Source organism: Phalaenopsis equestris, unplaced genomic scaffold (genome assembly GCF_001263595.1).
Source record: "Phalaenopsis equestris unplaced genomic scaffold, ASM126359v1 Scaffold000871, whole genome shotgun sequence".
NCBI classification, from domain to species: domain Eukaryota; kingdom Viridiplantae; phylum Streptophyta; class Magnoliopsida; order Asparagales; family Orchidaceae; genus Phalaenopsis; species Phalaenopsis equestris.
In genome coordinates this window covers 34,218-55,307 of record NW_018165311.1, presented here as the reverse complement: position 1 = coordinate 55,307, position 21,090 = coordinate 34,218, and the positions used below count along the sequence as shown (strand labels likewise).

Below are 21,090 nucleotides of genomic sequence, written 5' to 3'. Positions count from 1 at the left end.
TCTTTCAATAAGAATATATGTCACTTAATTCAAAATTCTAACCACAAAAAATTTTCCCCATTATGATTGTTAAGGGCTTAATAGTGACATGGGCTCAATGTCTAAACTCAATTGATTGGATCTAGAAGATAATACGATTGGGGATTAACATAATTTAAACACTCCAAGCCCATTTTTTATGGCATTAAATCTTTAATGACTAGAGCTTGCCTCAGAGGCATTCATCCATATAATCTTTAAAGTAAACTATCAAATTGATTAAGTATCCTATCCTTGAGATAATAGAATTGTCAAGTTTCAGGCTACAAGGTAGTCGCACTCTAACTTCGGATGATTAATGAAATAATATGATAAGTTCAAAAATGAACTCAAAATAATTCAATACAAAATAATTAATGAACTCAAAATAATTCAATAGATCTTCAAAGTAGTTCAGGTTCATAACCCGAGCACTTTGAAATCTTTTGGATATTTTGAAGGACAAGTTCAACTTGTCATATTTTGTCCTAGAATCATCCACTAAGAACTTTTGGGGCACAATAGAGTCATGCCTTTGGGGTTTGTTAGATGTACCTTCATCTACGCCTACAATTTAAATTCTTTGCAAAATTATATACATGTCTTGCAAGTAGTAACCTTTCAGGTGGAGGAACGAGAAGAATCGACAGGTACACTTTTTAAATTACGGCGGTTACCTTTCTGTACTTCTTGCTTCAAAATTGCATGTTAAACAATGATGTCACCCTACATGAAAACCAAAACTGTTATGATAGCCGCAAAACCAAAAAAAATTAAAAATTAAACAAGATAAAATTCATCGCCATAACATTCAAAATATAAGGCAACTCAGCAACTCAAAATTAACATCACAAAACAAAAACTGTAATTAAATTAAGATGTCTATATCGGATGTCTATATCGGATGATCGGGATGATCGAGAATCCCTCGGAGGAGGTAACCTGCGGTTGCTAACGAGACTTCCCATAGTCTAAATGTAAGTATGAAACTTATTGAGTTGAGTTTAGTAAATTCATTTAGACTAAGTGAATTTGAAAGAAAATAGTGCTACCGAAACGAGGGAACCGTAGAATCCTAACCAGTGTCATTCTAATCAACTTTAACATGCCCCATAATATTTAAGGAACCATGAACCTTAGGGACATTTGATTTGACATCATGACTTGACACATTAGAAAACTTAAACTCACCACGACGAGGAGCTTGGAGCTAGCATTGTGGGCACCACAACCATCTTCAACAACAAAACATGTCTACACCAGCTAAACCATTCTTTCCTTAGAATTAAAGAACAAGCCAGGAATTCAAAATTTTCCACCTAGTGCGGCATAAATCTTCAACTTATCTTTAGGTTTTTGTATAGCTCTATTACACAATATAAGCCCTAACTCGTTTTAGGACTCCGAGATTGTCGTTCGTCACGACTTAAATCCTCACATCTTCCAGAGTATTTGTGTGATTGTTTCACATGAATGTAAGCCCTAATTAATAAAATTTGCAGGATGAAACATTTACATATTTCTCCCCTAAACTGAAGCAAAACCATGGGTAGCTTGGGAAGTCACCGAGGTTCTCCTCCATATCCATGACATCCCCTAGTCTCTCCTCCTTTGAATTCTACATTAAGTGTTCCAAATTTGAGTCATCCCCTTTTCACACCTCTTTATCTGATCTCGTTAAAAAGCCCTATCCTTTGAATTTTTCGAAGATAATATCCCATGATTTTTATTGAGAGTTTTCTTAGGTGACTTCAGTCATCTAAGATGTAATTAACTATCGGTGCTTGCCCTTATAGGAAGCTTTTCCAAACCCAGCTTAATAGAAATTCTATTTAATTTTTTATATTAAATAGGAGAACTTGTCGGCTTATAATAAAATGGTTTTTATACCAAACGAATGTCATATGTTTCTTAGTTTATTTGATCGAGTCTTACCCTCAAGTCTTGTGTTTATCTTTCAGGATAAATACGTAGCTTGAGGTGTAGTGTTCTTTCATTTAAACTATGAAATATATGGAATCAGTTTGATTTCATATTTTTTTAAATATATATATACATTAAAAATGTCTTTCCGAAGTGGACGACAGGATTTCGATTCCAGCGACTGACATCTTTCAACAAGCAACTCCTCAACCAAAATAGTGCTAACAATTATACTGAAATTTGTTGTAATTCCTTGAAAACATGCATACTCCTAGCTTAAAGGATAAAAACTCATATTGCATCTCCCTCTTAATCTCTTAGGTCCATTAAAAATCTTTGAATCCCTATGTCCCTTAGGCATTTTGAAGGACTTCTATTTAGCTTAAAAGTGGTACTTTTCAATTTATTATCATTGTTTGCCAATTTTTCTATTAAATTTAAGACTTCCAATTCAGATATTGTTACATAGAACACAAATAAATGTTTTAAGCAAGTTTATTTTTCCTCATGCTTCCATGTATTTTATCAAGCAGGAAAATTTTCTACTTACAATCCAGAGGCTTCTATAGGTAATTATTAATTATTTCCATGATAATCATTAATAGTATATCAAAATTTTTAGTCGAAATGACACTATTCAGGCATTTATTATAAGCTTTCCATCTCTATAGAAATAGAAATTCAACCAACATTTTATTTTTTTCATAAAAGATGGTGCTTGCTTCAATTTGAGTTTTAGAACACAACATTTAGAGTCATGCAATATTTGATGCATGCACCTCTCTATTGAACCGAAACATAAATCTTAGCGGTGAACTTTACTAAAGTTAAATTTATAAGTCAAAATAATGAAAATTAAAATTTAAGAGATAGAAATGCTCTTCTTTCTTTCAAAGAATGGTTGTTGAAATACATGAAGCCTTAATGAAAATATGTTAAATTTTGAGATGGGACGCACATTAAAATTTAAATCTTTTATCTTGTATCATCACATAAAGTATATAAAAGTTATAATAATGAAAGCATGATGAAAAAAATAAATAATATGTGGGATATGTTTATGCTTGCTAAATTTATCCCCATCTCACCCGTTCTAAGTTAGCATAAATTATGAAAGAGTTATACTATTGAAGCTTTTGTAAGTATTTTTTTTATTTTTGTATTAGAAATATACATTTTTATTGATTTCTTTTACTCATATGATTATCAGTAGACGTTTATAATTGTTTGATAGCATTGTATTAAAAATAAACTTGTGGTGAATGGTTTAAAAAATTTTGAGCAATTGGCTCCCTCTTATGTGAACTTTGACAAGTTACTCACGAAATAAAACTCTATGCTTTATTTTATTCCTGAATGAAGCATACTTACTTATATGGTTATATTTCTATATTTATAGTTCATGATGGTGCTATTTTAATTCTCTATTAATCCATTTCTTACATTCATAAGCTTGGCCAACATCTTTTTTTTTTCACAATGGATAAGTTTCATTTATAGTATACCATCATTTAATCATATGTTTAGTTCACACGCCTTCATCTATATATGCGTTGAATGAACTAATTTCACGGAATATGTGAGTATTATACACTGATAGTTAGGAAACTAACCAAACTTCACTTCATAATCCCTTCATAACTAAATATTGTGAGGCATCTTCCCCTCATGTTCTCACCCCATCACCGCCAATTTTCATTACTAATCATTTTGGTATTAGAGGTAAATTAAATTCATCTTATTAGACATAATCAAATCTTAATGGCTCTCTCTCTCTTCATAGTTATTTCTTCATTTAGTTTTGGCTCCATCAATTTGAGTTATAAGATGTAGAATGTTTTGTGCATTTTAACTAGTAGAATTAGCATACTTTATCTTATCAAAAGTTTGATGATTTATTAGTGAATACTATTTCGTAAATTACTTTAGTCATGAAAATAACATGAAATTTTCTGTTCATCATAATTCTTTTCTATTTTCATTGTTTACGATGTTATTAGCACCATCATTTACAAATTTTTTTTCTTCATATCGTGTCGTTACTTTCTATCTGCTCCGTGAATTAATTACATATAAACAGCAGATATTCCCTGGCTTAATTATGTTTATTGGGTAAGACATAAACAGCAGGAACATGCACAGCCTCGTTCTGATTTTGGGCTCAAATAATACAGCTTAAAATATTTTCAGTTGCAGTTGTTTGAAACTTTCTTACCTCCTACACTGCAAATTTTATTCTTTTTTGGTTTAACTTAGTTCTAAACTTCTTTGTTATATATAATGCTTAGAAGAGACATGAAATGATATTGCATATTGAATTCATATGTTGCTTTTGCCTATCAATACAAGAACAGATATGCCTCATTTGATTACTAGCAAATTTTGCTGATTTTGAAATCAATATTAATGTCTGATTTTATCCAATTAAATGATAGATTTGACAAACACAAATACACAATCATTTTTTTTTTCAGAAATTGTATGCCTTGCTCTGTCCTATTGTAGAAGCCCATATTTCTATCAGAATTATAACCCTGTACAATAAAATCCCAATGTTCTATAAAAAGAAGATAAAACATTTTCATGAAAGTGGCCCTACAAAAAAATTAAGAAAAAAGTCATCCACATCAACAACCCTACCAACTACTAAGAACGAAACCATAACCCAAACCAGACTGAGCATCCCTTCTTCATTTTCTGGGAGGACAGAAAGTTATTACATAATGAGACGCCTTACATCTATTCAAACTTGTTGGATCATCATATGCAAAACTGTAAGCCCTCGGACATATAGCCTTGAACAGATGCGAAAAAAGAGTTGGCTTGCAAGTCATCGGCGACCCGAACTCCCCAGTACAGCAGTACTTATCCGTCTGAAGAGCCAAGCACGCACTTTTGCATCCAACAATCTTTCCTTCCATCCTGACTTCAAACTTCGAAGGGCAGCACACATTCAGGTTCACCTCGCAGCCGGCGGTGCCGCATCCCACTCCACCGCCGACGGGCGCCATGGTCACCGGAAGATTGAATCCATCGACCAAGCTGACGTCGTAGTAATGGAGAGGAGACTGGGGAGTTCCAAATGTCATTTCCACCACTGTGACTGGTGGCATTCCAGCACTACCTTTGCAATACAGAAGGCCACTGCAGTCACCAGTTTGGCAGAATCCCTTTCCTTGTTCGTCAAAACAGCAGCCTTGGCGACCCCATATCCTTCCGGACCAGCCATTGGGCACGTAGAAGGCCATCTCTTCTCCTACGCCGAGATGAAAGCCTCCATTCTGAGGAGATATATTGCCTGCACTGCCTTGTGTGCCTGGCCAGATGCTGCTGTTGCAGTTGTTTACCACTATGAGTTGGACCTCATCTGCGGGTACGAGAACAAGGAAGAGGTAATTCGGGTAAAAATGTCAAAAATGTAAACAATTTCACATTTTTAATGTATTTTTTTCTCTTAAACTTACGAGTCTGTGAAATACAGAGGAAGAGGCAGAAGATGAAGAAGAAGACGCGGAGCTTGGGAACCGCCTCCATGTTTGTTTGTGTCTCTCTGTTATGTGTTGATGGGGGTTTTATAACGGTGTCAAGGGAGTGGGGCAGAAGGGGGAGAAGTAGAGCCCAACAATCTCGTTACCCATCGTGTTCTGTAACCGTCTCCTTAACTGTTTACAGAAGCAGACTATTCGGTTCCCAGTTGCTATTTGCCTATTTTTTTACAAATTTGCATCTTTCTTCTCCTTGTAATGTTGGCATTAGTATATATTCTTTGCTTGTGGTTGGATTGGCTTCCTAAGCAAAACTCAATTTTTGAATCATAATGAATATTTCTGAAAGCAAAAGAACCTCTCTCAATGGCTTTAGCAATTTTTTTAGATTTGTTGCTAACGGCTTTTTCTTTAACATGCCATTCAGAAGAAGAAAGGATATCAAGCGGCTCTTCCTAGCCTATTGGCTTTTGGATGTTTTATTATGAGGGTAGAGAACTAGTTAGAAAAAAAAAAGGGAAATTAATAAACATTGTGGACATTATCGAACCTAAAAATGTATGTCTAAAAGGTTGCTTATAGAGCAACTATATTTTGTTATGTTCTCTAATACAAATATTGAAATAGATTGGTAAGCTTTAATTTGGCCAATTAAAAAACTAAGTTAATTTGATTATCCTAAGTTTAATTAATTGGTTTTAAGAAATAGTTTTATCATAGTACTTGACAGCTAAATATGTATTTGTTGGAGCGTCTAATTTGATGCATCCGATCAAAAGCATCTTCATGGCTTAGAATACCCAGGTGAATATATCAAACCCTATATATTAAATCCTATGTAAGCATGACATTGTAGTTCGTTCTCATAAGCCTGTGACATATAGGTACTTGACCAAATGATTTGAAACCTGTGGAATCGCCGCCTCGCTTGAACATATCTCTAAATGATTCATGGTTTTTATTATGTTGCACAGCCATGCTAACCCCAGTAAAAATAGTTTTACTTTTTTATTTTTTTTATTTTTTTATATATGTATTTGTCGAATCTAATCAATTAAACAAATATATGCCATGCATTTCATATTGAGTCAATTCCTTTCAGATTGTTCTAATTGGTTACAACCGGGCATACTTTGTGAAGAATATCGCCATAATGCTCAGTTTGAGATATTCTTAAGCGCTGGAGAAAAGTGCAACAATTTTAGAAAATTTGACTAATTAAGAAAAAATCCAACAAAATGTATTATGTGATAATGAACAATATTTATTTAAATTTAATTAAATAATAATAATAATAATATTTATTAAAATTAAGTTGTAAAAAATTTTTTATGAAACGCTATAAGAAATTATTACTATAATGTTGAAAAAAAAGGGACTCTTAACTATATCATTCCTTTTAACAAGAAAAATTTACTATCTACTAAAAATATTCTCTTTTGATTTTATTTTGTTTGGCTGCCCCAAAAGATTAGATCGAGATTTTAGTGACAACTTATTTCTTATACTCAACTGGGATTCACTACATGGTTACACTGAGTTGTATGCTTTTAAATCAAGTCATGGTCAATCTAAAGTAAAAGCAATTGATCATTTTAGATCACGACATACTGACAAATTTAGAACTCGCTCCCAACACTTAGCAGTACAACTCTCCTAGTTTCATCATAAGGTATCCTTCATCACTTATAGAGTTGCATTAGAGTAATATTCAGTAAGGATTACAACAACCATTCGGCGTCTAAGATATCATGTTCCCCATATTAGGAGCCCACTGTTGACAAGATGCTTAAGCAAGTTGAAACTGATGTTCCCTCTTTAATTAATAGGATAACTACTACTACCATGGCTTTCACTATAGAAGGCGCTTTTGGCTATTCAATTTTTTGTGATAGATTTTTACTTGGAAGGGATCAGTTGAGTTGTAATTGAAGGATATGCTAAATCAAGTGAAATTATCCATATTCTATTAATAGCTAGTCAATACATTTACACTTTGGTGTTGATTTCTATTTCATTCACTCTTCCTTACATTCTTTAATGCATATAGTAATAATTAAAGCTAATATTTTACTAGCAAGGTAAACTTGTTAAAAGGCCTTACTTCCATATTTAATTCCTTTTATGCATGAATCTAGGAAAGATTTTTATCATTCTTTCTACAAATTTAACTCTTCCCATTCATACATTTTAAGTTTTCTCTTTGAGCTAAATTTGGACTGGTCAAAAGATTAATCGAATCACTATTACGCCATCTTCCCACTATTGCATCAACTCTTATAAGTGGGATAAAAATAAACTTTTTCATTTGTTGTAGAATTTATTAATCATAAACTTGATGTAATTTTCATAGTTATTATGGAAAATAGATATATTTGTAAGAATTGTTGTCTAACCAGTAGTGTCTAAGACCATTTCCATGACTTCAACCTAATTAATATCACTCTAATAGTGTGTATAATAATGAAGGAAAGATGAATTAGGTTGTGACTTTAAAAAAATGGATAACTTGGTTTGTAAGAAAATATTATTTTTATATATGTTTAAAATTGAAATCTATTAACAAGATACAATATAATATTTCTTTATAAAAATAATTTAGAAATTGATTGTGCCAAATTGTCTCAAAGAAAAAAACATGTATGGTAAAGATTTTTTTGTCTTGTTTAATTAGTTATATGACAAAATGCTTCAAAAAATAGGAACTGTTTAATCCAATACATAATCACTATCTAAATCAACTTTTGATAAAAATCAAAAGAAAGTTCATTATCTCACAATAAGTCAATTATCTCACAATAAGATAAGAGTATTTAAATAAATTAATTAAAGAAAAAAATTATAGTGCAAACATAAAAGTAAAACAAATGCAAACTAATTAATCACAATTCAACACTAATTTCTACTTCCAAGCCTTGATTTTTTTTGTCAAGGTTTGCGCTCCTCTTTATTTTTTTCACAACAAGGTAGAGGAACCATTCTTCTTGACATGTAAAGAAGGCACTCTATGTCCTTCTTCTTTCTCATAGTAAGAAGAATGTTACTCTAGCTAATTTGTTAATGATATTAAATTTGTTTGGAATAATTTGAGTCAAACAGTCCTAAAAAAAATAAAATTACAGCTTTAAGATAGGCATATTTTCAATTTAAGAATTTATTAAGTTGATAGAGGAAGAAAAAAATGAAAAATGAAAAAGTTAATGGAAGACCAATTATAGTCGAGATTGGATGCAATGACCTGTGGGTGATTACTAATATTTGATATATGGAGATATTTATAAAAACCTTGTTCATCGATATTGAATTTCATCTTGAATACCTTTAATATAATAGTTTTGCAGTTAACATTTATAAGAATTCTATAAAACACTCAACAGGTAGCTAGAAAGATTAAATGAGAGAGGATAAAAACAAAATTTAAGAATGATTCCCACAAAATATCATAAATTGCATATGAAAGGAATTCTTGAATTCCTTACTTGAGCTTGTAGAAAATGCTATCAAGTATATTTCATATGCTACAAATTATTGGTGATATATGATCTTAAATGCCATTATGAACTAGATAATGATGCATTAAAATCATATGGCATCTTACATTTCATGGAAATCAAGTGCTTTCATAAGTGAGACAAACCCAATTCATAATATTAAGAACCTGCCGAGCTCTAACTTGAGTTTATTTTGCTAGCACATGTCCTCTTAATGGATCAAATTGTTCACAACTATGAAAATTTCATATGGTTAGCCATGATTTTCCAAAATGGTTACATCAATTACATATATTTATACCCTAGGATTCCTTTAAACCAATAATTTCTTTGAACTTTAGTTATGGTTTACATCTTCAATCCAAGATGACCTCATCCATTCACCTAGTCATAAATATGGGGTAAGATTGCTAACTGATATCCTATTTGATGCACATATATTTGTAATTTTTGGAGCTTTAGCCAAAAATGTTCATTAACATTTTCTCTTGATCGAACCCTCCTTGTTGCTCCCATGAGCTTCTCCAAGCTCCCTCATTTTATCCCTTATCTCGTAGAGTACTTTAGGTCCTAGGAAGAACAACTTGTGTTGAGCCTATTATACTCTCAAGCAAGCTGCTCACCTAGGTATTCTATGGTTTTAATCTAAAAATAAGTTACCTGTGAGCTCCAAACAAACCTTGAAGAAAACTAATTAGATTTAAACCTAAACAAACCCAAGTATTCCTCATGTTTAATCATTTATAAAATCACTTTTCATAGAAGATATCACATGGTGGATTTATGGTTAATCATAGTTGGTGTAATAGCTCCTCATGGTTCTCAACAACAAACTAAATCATACAATGGTGTAATGCATGCTTCACGTTAGTACTGAGTTGATAAACATAGAAGAAACTATAAAAAAACTTTAAAATTTATAGACTTCAAGAACTAAATGAAATAAAATAAATATCTTAAAAATCTAAGAGAATAAGCTATGAAATACAAAAATAGAATTTAGGAAAATTAATATCTAATATGAACTAATAGAAGATATTAAAAATAAATAAATTTATAATGAATATCATATTAAACTAAATTTCTTAAGAGTGTTTCTTGGTACTCCTAACATTTGAAAATTTTCGTACAAAATATCAATATCAAATTAATGGTATTTGATTTTCTTAACCCTTTATCCAATTTAAGGAAAACAACTAAATTTATATTAATTATAATAAAATTCTGAAATAATATCAAACTGATTTGGGGTATTAGGATCTAGTAGAAAATATTTGAATTATAATAATTATTCTTTATTTCAAGAGATTAATTAATAATTTGTTTAATACAAACATAAAAATTAACTATAAAATCAAAAGGAGCTTAGATCATTACTTAAATATTTAGAATTAAATAAAGTAAGTCAAATAAATATTTAACATTAAAAAGATTAATTAGGTCAATGAAATTAAAATTTTAATTTAAAATAATTAATTTAAATCTTAAAAATCCATAAATTATAAAAAAAATTAAGAAAATTTTTGGAAAGGACAAAGAGTCAATCCAAACATCCATGATAATTTTCATAATTTTTAAATTAATTTGATTTATAAATTTTTATAAAAGTCATTAAAAATAGATAGAAAATTATAAAAACCTCAAATTCCTCAAGGAAAATTTAAGGAATAACATAAAACCTTTAGTGATTTTTATAATTAATAAAATTACTGTAAATTTAAATTAATTTAAAATCATATTAAAATTATTAAAGATTAATTTAATTCAAATAATAAAAAAATTATTTGGGGATGTTTGTTTGTTATTCTTGAATTTTGGGAACATTTTTATGGTTTAGAGAATATTTTAATGTTATTTTAAATTTTCATCTAAAAGTTAATCAAAAACTAAAACTAAGTTACAAAATATCCAATTTGCATGGGAATGCTTTTTTTCCCTTCAACATAAAGAATATTCTCATGATTTAGAAAAAAATAATATTGTTTTTATTTATTTATGAAATTAAGTAAATTTAATAATAGTTTATGAATAAGAAAATAATCCTAAATTACTATTAGAATGTTCTTTAATTATCGTTGATTAAAATAACATTCTTATGATTTTTTAAGTATATTTGATATTATTTTGATTTTTGTTTAAAATTTAATGAATAATTAAAAGTAAAATCAAATTAAATAAATAAAATTTAATATACAGGAGGATTCCCTAAGATTTTTCTTATAAATGACGTGTGTTTCATGAAAGTTTGAGGTTAATTGAGTTCACAATAAAAATAAAATACACCTAAAGCTAAATATAAAGGAGCTAAAAAAAATGATATTTACTTAATTCAAAATTTAAAGTGAAACCTTAATTAATGAAAAGAACATTTGAAATTAAAACGTCTCTAAACAACCTTAGGATGTCAACTTACATAACATGATGTGCACACCTTACTAGACCTAGAGTGACAGAAGTGAAAGGGTTAACCCTAGGTGGTCCCATTAGTTTTAACATTCTTCAAAAACTTAAGTCAAAAGAAACCTATATTAAAATTAAAATTTAAATAAACTCTCAAAATATTAATCATTTAAATTTGAATATGCTTTGGGTAAGAAATAAATTTAAACTTAAACTAAGACTGAAACATCAAAGTCTATTAGTGGTTCAACACATTACCCACACATAATAGAATTACTTGTTGGTCTGCCAACCTGTTTAGGTTCAAATAATTTTATTTCTGTTTTGTGTGTGATGATCATTTATGTTTTGGTTTAATGTGAATCATATGTGATGATTTCTAGAATTTCTATATTTTATTTAGCTAATTATATTATTTTTCATTTTCAATTACTGTAAAATTATATCTTCTTCAATCAAAACCCAAAGAGGAAGAATCAAATTTGTAAAATAATTAATTTATTGTTATCATTGGAAATGTTATCGTTATATAATAGGTCCCTTGGGGAATTATTTTGTATGTCATAATAAATCCAAGCACTAATCTCAGAACAACTTCAATATCATAAAATCTTTAGTGAGTAATTAAAGAAAATAGATGGATTGAAGGCAGTAATGAAATGGACTAATCATAAAGAAAATATCTATCTTTTAGAAGTTCAATAAAACTTGACTTTTGGAGGGTCTCTTTGTATGTGTTGTCAGGAAAGAGGAGTACTTAATGATTATTTATTTGCCAGAACTCAAAGTGAAATTTATTGTAGTCATGAATCTTAAAAAATGCTCTTTCGAGGAATAGGTCAGACTCAACCATTTCTTTAGAACAATAGCTAAGGGTTCAGATATTACCAATTGGTTTTGGAACCTAAAAGTTGATGCTCGCGATCTTCATAGTCACACCAACAATTTGAAGGAGATATCTCAAAAAGTTTTAAATGCTCATTTCTATTAACTGTTGACCTCATTTTTTATGAGGTCAAATTATTCTCTTTAGAAACCTAGGATCTAGCCTTAGGACTTTTCTATGGACTATCTTAGAGGACTAAAGAGGGAATCCCCACCACACATAGAAATTATAAATAGTTCTTGACTCCTCTTGTGATGTCCCACTTGAGTGGTCACAAGCCCTTAAATGTCATTTTGGGATGGTTATGACAAACATGTGGAGACTCGTGTGTGTGTTCATATAAATTTAGCCATGCCTTAGGATAACCCTGGATCGCTCAGGTTTGGTCTCGCGCACACATATACACAATCAAACGCATTAATTTCCCCACATACTCCAAAACCCTAAATACATACACTAGACTTAGCCCCTTAACTCTTTAGGGAACTCACATGGGTGGTCCTAAGCCCTTAGCCTTTGGTTAAGATGGCTAAGACTAACATGAAGAGACTCAAGAATGAGCTCTCATTTGGTGTCTTATGGTCCCAAGATGGCTAGTCATGACATGCATGATCACCTTATCAAATTTCTCCCAACTTATCCAATTTCCCTAAATTCCCTAAAATACACAATTAAACCAAAAATTCAAGCCCTCCAAATTCCATTGCCAAATTAAAATTCAATTTCACCAAATACCAAGTTAAAACCCAAATTTCAATTTTAAACCCAAAGCTCCCAATTTTGGGCCGAATGTCCAAATCCATTCCAAAATTCCACGAAGTCTAAAATCTACTAAATTTAGCCAACACACCAATTCAAACATACTAAACCTAAAATCAATTTTTGCATGACAATTCCAAGCCAAAAAACTAATTTTCTTTAACTTTTCCTAAAAGCCAAAACTAATCCTTTCATGACAAAATTTAAAAACTCATGAATGAAGCCCAACTTCAATTTCAAATAAGCCCATTATGATAAATTTCCACCTATCAATTTAAAAAGAAATGAAATCAAATTTAGACATCATGGCCATGCCCCATGCATCCATGTATGAACCCATCTACTTTTAGTCCCATGGTCCTCTCTCACCAAATTTTCAAAATACCCAAATTCCTATTTCACGAAAATTACCCATGACCTCATGCATGTCATGAAACCACACTTGGAGCCATCCATGAGCATCACCAATGTGGCAAAAGAAAGACCTCCTTTCACCTCCCACTAAGGTGACTTGACTAAAACCCTAATTCACATTCCTCATGCCAAATCAATCACCCAAGCCTCTAGAAGTTGACCCAACAACTCCAGCCACCTTGGAATTGATCTCAAGCCATTTCCATGAGGTTGAACCCATGGTTAACCCAACCTAACCCAAACTCATTGTTAACATTCGAAAAATTACAATTATCAATGCTTGGACCAAATTGATTTCACATCTCGCCAATTCTGACCTCCAATAGTGTGGGGAAGACTTTACATGGACGACTAGCCACCCTAGCTGTTGAAAAACACCATGGCCGAGGTGGACCATGTGGCCAAAACCTAAAATTAAAATCTCCTAAGTTGGCTCAATCCAACTAGCCACTGGCCCTCTTCTGCTCTCCAACTAAGCAAGCTTTTGCACCTACTAGCCAGCCCAAATGGAGCTTCCTTCCCCCTCTAAAAATACATTTATACCACCGAAATCTTTTATCACATAAAAAATATTACTATTTTAACTTTTAAAAACTAAAACACATCTTTTAATGCATACACAAGTTATGTTTAGGGTGGTCACTTGCCTGGGCCCCATAAATTTTAGATTTTTCACTATATAAACAATAAATTTTAATATATTTTTTATGTAGTTTAATTAAAGTAGTCATCTCGATATACTTTTTTGCCCAATACTTAAAAAAATATTTTTGATAATTTCACCCACCCTAAAAGATAATTTTGGTTCAACATACAAAAATGATATGCATGTGAAATCGAAATTTAGATATCCACTTCGTAAACATATTAGACTTGAGTGGTATATATGTAATTCTCTCTCTCTCTAGACATATATATGTATATATATAACTTAAAGTTTCTACTGAAGAAAAGATGAAAAATATAGGAAAAGTGTTCATTGCAAAATATAATAATTTATGGGTGGAAGTGACAACAAAGGACTACCTACTGGAGTACCAGACACCATTGCCACCGCTCAACCGATCTGCTTTGCAGCTGACTCGTCGGCTTCTGAAAAAATGGAATACCAATCCAATGGCGAGCTTCCAATCTTCGAAGATCTTCAACTGCTCCCATAATGTAGACGTTCAATTTCGTCTTCTTCGTTCAGGATGAGGACCGACTGTGCTCTCATGCTTGATTCATGTTTTTAGCCACTATGTATAGTGTCTCAAAATGCTCTCTTCGCCACAATAACCATACTTAAGAGGATGTTGGATCCAAAATTACTCGGTATGCAAACCACTATCAGTAAATAACTTTAGTTTATGGGTTGGAAAAGAGAGAGGGAGAGGTAGGGAGGGAGAGGGGGAGGGAGAGGGGGAGGGAGAGAGAGAGAGAAAACAACAAAGATTCTATTATTGCGTGATGCACCATTGTCTCTTAGATCATCCCCATCATATTATTTTCAGTTGAATTAGTTTATATGTGATTAATTTTATAGTGTTGTCCATGTTCACTAAAAGTTCGCAGCCTATGTGTTTAATATTTCTAAATTCTCCACTCTTTGCCACACTCATCGGACCTACAGAATGTTGCCTCCAAAATTACTCAATAGATACACCTCTAATGCTAGAGAATTTGAGCTTATGGTTTTGAAGAATGGGGGGAGAGAGAGAGAGAGAGAGAGAGAGAGAGAGAGAGAGAGAACCATATAGGTTAAGACTTGAGGCTAAGCTCGTTTGCCTTATTTTGCTAATATTTTTCTCTTGTCCGTTATACATAGGGCCCCTTATTTTTATATATAAAGATGTATTATGATTACATGAATGAAAATAAATATTAAAAAAATAAACTATATTGTTTGCCATCAAAGCATATTTTGCAATACTTTCTTAGATATAGTGATTCCTTGACCAAAAAGAACTTATAACATCCTAAGCAATTGATTGATAAGACAAGTTGAAGGGTATACAAGATGCCAAGCTTATTCAAGGAGACTGAGGTCTTTTTGGAGAGCTGCAGCTGTTTGAAGAAGCATTTGTGAAATTGTTGAAGAAGAAACTGGTGTTCAAAAAGTTACAATATTTTTTTTTTTTTTTGAAAAAGTTAGAACACAAATTTCTAGCAGCCACCACAGGTAGTCTGCTCTAGTGGGAAAACACAACATTCAACTGCAATATTTTGAGAACACAGACAAATCGTAATTTTTCAAAACAGGAAAAACTACGAACTACGGTGCACACCACACTGTAACCACACTGCCGCCCCAAACAAATCGTGACTGATTGTTAAGGAATTCATTATCCTATCACCACGAGCTAGTGCTGAATTGACCCGTCCAAGAATGACTCTTGATGAGCAATGTAATATGATACGGCAGCAAGTTAATGGCAATAGACTTCCGAGTGGCTTTAATCAAAATCAACTTGTGGCCTCTTCACGTGGTTTGCAAGGTCAAGATTTACCTGCCATGAACGGACTTATTAACTATCTTCATAAGTCTATAGATTTGATTTGATATATCGATTATAAATATATGAACAGTTCCCATCTTTCGAGAAATTTCCCTCCACATAACATATTTAAAAAGATAAATATGTGCATATTTGCATTATTTGTTTGTCACTTTCTACAAGATCTACATTCAAAAAAAAAAAAAAAGATGTAAATTTATAAAAAATTTCCCCATCTGTTCATAGAAGCAAGGGGAAAACGCCAGGCAGCAGAAAGATTTTACTCGTCACTCCAGTTTCCAAACAACGCAACTAAAACTCCGAACCATACATCAACAATTTGTCCGGCAACACAGCTGCAGCTGCAAGCTCATAGGCCGGACTATTCTGCATTCATGTTGGGAGGCACTTTTCATCTTTCAGTTTTCTTTCCCGTTGACTCTGTTAATGATACCACTGATTTAGAGAAAGCACTCTCAACCAAGTTAATTAAATCAGCAAAACCATCATTTCCAACAGCGAAGCTCTCATTCCAATCAGCGAGTAACTCCTCAGGAAGCGCCGCATCACCATCCAACACCTGCATCACCAGTCTCATCCGCGGCCTGCAAGATGGTTTTGGATGAGAACAAAGCAGCCCAAGTTTCAACACCAACTCCATTTCCACCGCACTAAATTCTTCCAAATTTGGATCCCTGATATCCAAAATACTACCTTTCCTCCAGTTCTCGTGAACCCAATCCACCAAAATCATCTTCTCAGGCAGAGCTTTGGTCTCAACTGGCCCTCTCCCGCATGCCATCTCTAGCAGAAACCCACCGAATGCGTAAACATCAGTGCTCGTAGTCGCCTTTCCTGTCCTCGTTAGTTCAGGGGCAAGGTAACCCAAAGTTCCAACCACGTGAGTCGTCTGCGGATCGCTGCCATGGTCATAAAGCCTCGATAGTCCAAAGTCTCCCAGCCTCCCATTCATTTGAGAGTCCAGAAGAACGTTGCTTGCTTTAATGTCTCGATGAATCACCACCTGATCCCATTCCTCGTGCAAATGGAAGAGCCCCGATGCAACTCCTTTGATTATATGTAGCCTCTGCTTCCAATCCAGCATTGACTCCGGCTTGTCGAAGAGAAATCGGTCGAGGCTGCCGTTGGGCATGAAGTCATAGACTAGAAGAAGCTCTCCCTTGCGCCGGCAATATCCGAGAAGCTGCACCAAGTTCTGATGCCGGAGGTGGCCGATGCTGATGATCTCTGCAACAAACTGCCGCATCCCATGCCTTGTCTCGTGTGAGATTTTCTTAACCGCGACATGGGTTTTCGTTCTCGGCAGGACTCCTTTGTAGACCCTCCCGAATCCCCCGGCCCCCAAAAACTCTTTCTCTCCGAACCCCTTAGTCGCTATGTATAGGTCTTTGTAGGAGAATCTCTGAGGTCCATGCTCCTGCTCCCAATCCTCGAGCAGCTCTGCGAATTTGATCTTTTTCCTAATCAAAATAAAAGCACAAGTAGCAAAACCAGCCACCACAAGCATGGCTCCCCCGATAGCCGGCAGACCGTATTTGATCAGCAGCTTTGATTTCGGCGTGGTAATGATTATCGGCAGCCGCGGCAGTAGCGAAATATCAATGGCTACATCTCTTCCATTCAGCGCAAAGCTCCAGCCAAAAAGGTAATGCGAGGCAGGGAAAGATCCGACGGCGGAGGAGAAACCGATGTGCATGTAATCTGTGATGAAAGATGAAAGATTTACGAATGAAGACAGGAGAGGGACGCTCGGCTTTTTCAACTCCAGCGGTGCCAATGTTACATTGAGCAAGCATTCGAACTGATCATATTCAACCCAGGCCTGAAATAGATTCCCCGACGCAAGGGTTAGGTTTTGAGTCCCAACACCATCAGAGAAGTACGAAGCGCTTGCAGAGTAAACCGATCGGAGACTGTTGACATCTATACCGACGTGGTTGTTATTGATGTCGTCGAACTCGGGGCTGTAGTTTGTATCGAACTCGACGGCGATGAGGTGATTGGAAAGTTTGCCCTGGTCTGATTTATTGAAAAGGCCGATGTACTGGCTGGGGAGAGCAGGAGTGAGGTCGGAGGAAGCGGAGAGGACAAAGGCGATGCCGTGGCCGGTGAGATCTGGGTACCTGGGGACGATGGCGAAGACAAAGGAGGTGGAGAAGGAAAGAGCGGCGGCGGAGGAGGCGTTCTTGAACGGTAAGGGATATGGATAGAAGGCGTGACCCATGTCTTGATCGGTCGGCTCGGTGAGCTGGAGGAGGCCTGTCGATGTCACGGTGGCCATTCCGTCGAGGAGTAGGTTCGCGCTGGCGAAGCCGTTGAAGACGAAGTTGGTAGTGTGGTCTGATGCACTGGCGGTGATCATGAGCCGTGTGACAAAGAGGAGGGGGCAGATTAATGGGAGCATGGCGGAGGTAATCCGTTCTCTGTTCTTGGTGGCCTGAGGCGGCGAACGGCTGAACAGAGGAATGACATGAGAAGGTGGAACATGTTAATTAGAATATGCTTCTCATTGAAATAATTAATGTTTAGTGGTAAGTGAGTGACCATTTTGTCTTGTTTAATTCAATTTACTTTTTTCCTCGGTTTAATTGTTGAAATAATAATAAACATTGAGTTACATTAAAAAATATCTTTAGAGAAGCACCATTTTGTCGTTGTATCTTCCCCGCAACATCGTGGGCATATTAGTTTATTAAAAGCATTTACTTATATGTTAAAACTACAATAAATTTATCTTAAATAGAAGTTGATGTAATATAAATTGTTTGTGTCAATATCGGTTTGATAGTTCGTTTGATCACTGATTTTGTATTCATAATTGGATTATTTAGGATTGCACCGTATGAGCTCGATGTGCGGACTTAACTCGATCAGGTTGGTATACATGGCTGAGATCTATGCTGATTGCATCAACTTGATCAAAGCAACCATTATAAATGGTATGCCATGGCTAAACCGATTTGAATCATGAACATGTTCTAGTGGTCACATTCCAGAATTCTATATGAGAGTCAACTGGAATCTTGAATGAGAATTCAGGACATCAAGAAGAGACGAGAGCATCTTCTCTTTCTTGGGGGAGAATCACGATTCCTTTTCAGTGTTTAGAGTGGCTTTCATTACAAAAGAAAAACTAGTTGAATTTTGCGTTGACTTGAAAAAGTTGAAAGAGCTAATAATGGATTTAAATAAGTTGAAAGAGCTAATAATGGATATTTTAGCCATTGTTAATACTCTACTCCTAACACTCAAGGGAAGAAAGTTTTGCCAAGGCTAACCTCATCTACTAGTATTGGTTGTGTAGTACCCTTCGAAAGATAAAGAAGTTCATTTGTCAATTCTTGCATAAGAAAAGAGATAATATTTTCTGTGATTGATGTATTATCAACAACTTCAATAATTTCTTTTTGTTGAAATTCTTGTGGAATCTAGATGTGTGTAAAATATGATGTTGTAATTTCAAAAAAATTTCAAACTTTTTTTTTTTTATCATTTTTATGCATTTCTAGAATATATGTGGTATTATAAGCAATATACAAGAAAATATTGAACAATTGAAGTAAAATGGAGCTAATGCATAAAGTGCATCTAGATTAAACACCGCAACAACCATTGCAAGAATAATTTAGTCCATAATTTTAAGAGCAAGGACAGTCAACGCCAGAAGCAAGGGCCTCAGCACCTCCGTGCAACTAAAACCCATCACTACCCCACTCGAAGACCTCACGTGACGAATCAACACAACAAAATATAATGCCCAAACTAGCCCTTTCATGCCCCTTGCCATTGAAGTGTAGCTTTTTTTATCAAATTCTGAAAAATATGCATAAATGCTTCTATCTTGAAAGAATGTGTCACCTTTCATTTGATCTTGAGAATATATTCTATTACTATTATTATTCTTTATAATGTCTCTGCATCTGTTGTTATTGATATCGTCCTTGCTAAAATGAATGTACATTCTGATTATGTTATTTATGTTGTATCTACATCTATTTTTTTTTTTTGTCTACAGTTGATACAATTCTTAAATTTCTTGCAATGATTTCATGTGGTTTCGACTTATTAGGTTTTTCCTAAAAGGTAAGTTGGTTAGTCTCTACTTGTAAATTGGTTGTTTTACTGAGCAAATTCTAAAAAGTCTTGATTGTAACTCTTCGGAGAAAGAAAGCCATAGGTCAATGGACACTATTGAGTAGATATCTATTGCATGTTTTTTTGAAAGTTGTTATTCACACTTCATGCTCAAATTTCTTCACCTTGAAATCCACTCCATAAGGGAATCCCTATGTTTTTGTTTCAAAACAGCGAAACCAACGAAAATGATATGGTGTTGAGCTCTAATAAACTTCTTGACAAACAAATTCTTTAGTTTTGCAAAGATATTTTAAGTCTCATTTGAAAATTCAAAATAATAGTCAAAAGCTACTCTAGTAAGGCTCCTAATGAATTATTAAACTAAGAGGACATCACTTCCCTCTAAATTGTATAAACTAGCCATAAAATGTGCAATGTGTTGTTGAAGATTTCTTGTTCTTTCAATGGCTTTGAATAATGAAGGTACAAATCCTTTTGGATGTTGTAAATATCATAAACTTAAGAGTATTATCTAACCTTTAGAATTGATGCACCAAGCTATGATTGGGCTAATGCTTCACCTCATGTTCAACCATTTGTTTGATATGTTTCTCTTTTACAAAGTATTGCTTCTTTCTTTCCTTGTTAATTATCTTCACTATAAATATTATTTGTTTTTTTTCTATCCATGATCTATATAACCACCATTTGGTTAGCTTTAATAGGCTAAATTTTGAGGTAACGTAGGCAGACAATGAAGTGTCAACAAGGGTTTCATCATTTCTTCCGCTTTTGTTCTCCAAAAAAACTAATAAGCTCATGTTTTTCTTCCAAAGTCTTTGTAAAAAAATCTACTTAATATTCTTCTTTATTTGTTATTGGTACACCTCTTAATCGACGAAGCATGAGTTTCCTTAGCATTAACTATTTTATATTCCACATTCATTAAGTCTTCCAAGTCATCTTCATTTTCCTTCATCAAATATTTTTTCCTTACCTATTCAATCTTATCCAAAATTTCTCTTTCTATCACACATATTTTTCTTTTTAGTAATTTATTCTTATTCTAAATTCTTAATGCCTGCACTGAGCTCATCAAGAAATTCATCTATAGGGCATCTGATGCGGGTGATTTTATG

The 21,090-nt window shown here is 33.6% G+C and overlaps 2 protein-coding genes across 2 annotated transcripts; both read right to left on the bottom strand.

Moving 5' to 3' along the window:
- Positions 1-4,430: 4,430 nt before the first annotated feature.
- Positions 4,431-5,639, bottom strand: LOC110031940 (thaumatin-like protein). Its single transcript, XM_020735389.1, has 2 exons — positions 5,406-5,639; positions 4,431-5,308 (listed from the first exon to the last, which is right to left on the bottom strand). Exons 1-2 carry the CDS (start codon positions 5,473-5,475, stop codon positions 4,632-4,634), a joined length of 747 nt encoding a protein of 248 aa, XP_020591048.1. The 5' UTR covers positions 5,476-5,639; the 3' UTR covers positions 4,431-4,631.
- Positions 5,640-15,953: 10,314 nt separating this feature from the next.
- LOC110031941 (L-type lectin-domain containing receptor kinase IV.2-like) lies at positions 15,954-18,509 on the bottom strand. The gene has a single exon (XM_020735390.1). It carries the CDS (start codon positions 18,276-18,278, stop codon positions 16,266-16,268), a length of 2,013 nt encoding a protein of 670 aa, XP_020591049.1. The 5' UTR covers positions 18,279-18,509; the 3' UTR covers positions 15,954-16,265.
- Between the last annotated feature and the right edge of the window lie 2,581 nt (positions 18,510-21,090).

Excerpts from the sequence above, each read along its gene's own strand:
- LOC110031940 (XM_020735389.1), bottom strand. The coding sequence starts at position 5,475 with ATGGAGGCGGTTCCCAAGCTCCGCGTCTTCTTCTTCATCTTCTGCCTC. Across the intron at positions 5,309-5,405 it reads CCTCTGTATTTCACAGACTC|ATGAGGTCCAACTCATAGTG; the intron begins GTAAGTTTAAGA and ends TCGTACCCGCAG.
- LOC110031941 (XM_020735390.1), bottom strand. The coding sequence starts at position 18,278 with ATGCTCCCATTAATCTGCCCCCTCCTCTTTGTCACACGGCTCATGATC.